Source organism: Pogona vitticeps, chromosome 3, assembly GCF_051106095.1.
Source record: "Pogona vitticeps strain Pit_001003342236 chromosome 3, PviZW2.1, whole genome shotgun sequence".
NCBI classification, from domain to species: Eukaryota; Metazoa; Chordata; class Lepidosauria; order Squamata; family Agamidae; genus Pogona; species Pogona vitticeps.
The window spans coordinates 136718174-136720044 of record NC_135785.1 but is presented as its reverse complement, the minus strand read 5'-3'; the positions used below and the strand labels follow the sequence as shown (position 1 = coordinate 136720044).

The 1871-nt window shown below is 49.1% G+C and overlaps 1 protein-coding gene across 1 annotated transcript; it reads left to right on the top strand.

Annotated features, from left to right (window-relative positions):
- Nucleotides 1-673: 673 nt before the first annotated feature.
- Nucleotides 674-1456, top strand: LOC140705736 (uncharacterized). Its single transcript, XM_078391484.1, has 2 exons — nucleotides 674-939; nucleotides 1097-1456. Exons 1-2 carry the CDS (start codon nucleotides 763-765, stop codon nucleotides 1244-1246), a joined length of 327 nt encoding a protein of 108 aa, XP_078247610.1. The 5' UTR covers nucleotides 674-762; the 3' UTR covers nucleotides 1247-1456.
- The last annotated feature ends 415 nt before the right edge of the window (nucleotides 1457-1871 follow it).

The following is a 1871-nucleotide window of genomic DNA, read 5'->3' as shown; positions in this document are numbered from 1 at the left end:
GCCTATAGGGGCCTTTTCCTAGAGTCCGGGGTCCCCCGTGACCCAAGGGTGGCCTGAGAATTGGTCCCCGAGGGGTTGTGCCACCCCCGCGGCCCTGTGGACCAATGGGGTGCGGTTGGAGGGGCTTGGCTAGAAAGGGTGGCCCTAGGGCATGCCCCAGCATGCCTTTAGGCCCTGCATGACGTCAGGGGTTGTGGGGGTCACCGTGGGCCTATAGGTGTCTTTTCCTAGAGTCTGGGGTCCCCCGTGACCCAAGGGTGGCCTGAGGATTGGTCCCCGAGGGGTTGTGCCCCCCCACGGCCCCTGTGGACCAATGGGGAGCGGGTGGAGGGGGTTTGGCTAGAAAGGTTGGCCCTAGGGCATGCCTCAGCATGCCCTAGGCCCTGCAAGGGTGGGAAAGTCCCGGGGATTTGCAGAGAAGCTATAAACGTGGTTCGGGACCCTTCTGCGCGCTCTTGCGGCTCTTTGCAAAGGTCTTGTGGCTTTAAAGACATGGCTGACAAGGAGAACAAAGCTCCCGAGGCAGGCCAAAAGCTTGCGGGAAAGCCCGGGAGGCGTTTGCGTCCCAAAGGCTACTATTATGGGCCGGTGGGATTTTCCATGCCGTTGTGTCCATTAGGAACTCCTACAAGACTAAAGGCTAGCTTTCCCGAAGACCCAGAAAAGTTAAGAAAAAAATGCAAGTCTGCAGAAGACGTATTTGTCTTTACCGCAAAGCCTAAGCAGAAGCCGAAAAACACAAGAAAACCGGACTGCACACTGATGTGGGGTGATGATGAAGATGCTGAGCCTCAGTGCGTTGATGGCGAACAAGGGATAAAAAGAGATTTACAGAAGCCGCCGGGTTTTGTGGAGATTGACGATGGTGCTGAGCAGCAAATGTTGGCAGAGGCTCCAGACGAAGGCTTTGAGAGTGATAAAGAGAACCAAGTCAACCTGGTAAGACCAATTTTCTTTTTAAAAAGTCTTATTAAGGGTTCCGTTATAAGGGCTTTAAATGCCATAGTTAAGGATTTATGCTACGGTTGGGGGGGGAGGGGGGGCGGTAAAGGGCCTTTTAAAAATGACTAAAACCTTGTTTCATTTTCAATCACAGGAGAGCTTGTTTCAAGCTCAAACACAGGAGGGCCCTGAACATGATGGTGATGATGATGATGAGGGGCTTGAATGTGACTGTGGATATTGGGCGCACAGAAAGGCCCTGAAAGCGGCAGGTTGCATCCCTTCAAGAGAGAATACTTCCTGAATGACTATATAACCTGCAAATATATCCTGTATTGTGTGTGTGTGTGCTTCTACCTGTACCTTCTGCTGTATTGCGTGTGTTTCTACCTATGTCTTCTGTAAAAGCTAAAATGTCTGCCCTGTATTTCTACTAGCACTGAGATTTAGATGTATGCTTTACAATATTCTTGTAATATACTGTCTTTTAATAAAGAGTCTTTATTGTACCATACATTGCTCATATATGTGCTAATGGCTGAGCTGGATGCACGGGGGAAATTATTGCACAATATCTATTATACACCCTCATCAGCGGGGAGTTTTGGAGGTCTGAAGCCTCTCTTTAGGGAGGCCAAAAAACAGGTGAAAACCTTGAAACTCGGAGATGTTTCTCGATGGCTGTCCGACCAGGATGCCTATACGTTGCATAGGCCTGCTAGAATTCATTTTAAAAGAAATAAGACCGTGGTTTCCAAAATAGATGATCAATGGCAGGCAGATTTGGTTGATATGCAACAATATGCTCGGCACAACAAGGGTTGCAAGTATATTCTGGTCTGTATAGACATTCTTTCTAAGTACGGCTGGGTAAAAGCGCTCAAAGGCAAAACAGGCAAAGAAGTGGCCAGAGCCTTTGAAGCCATTTT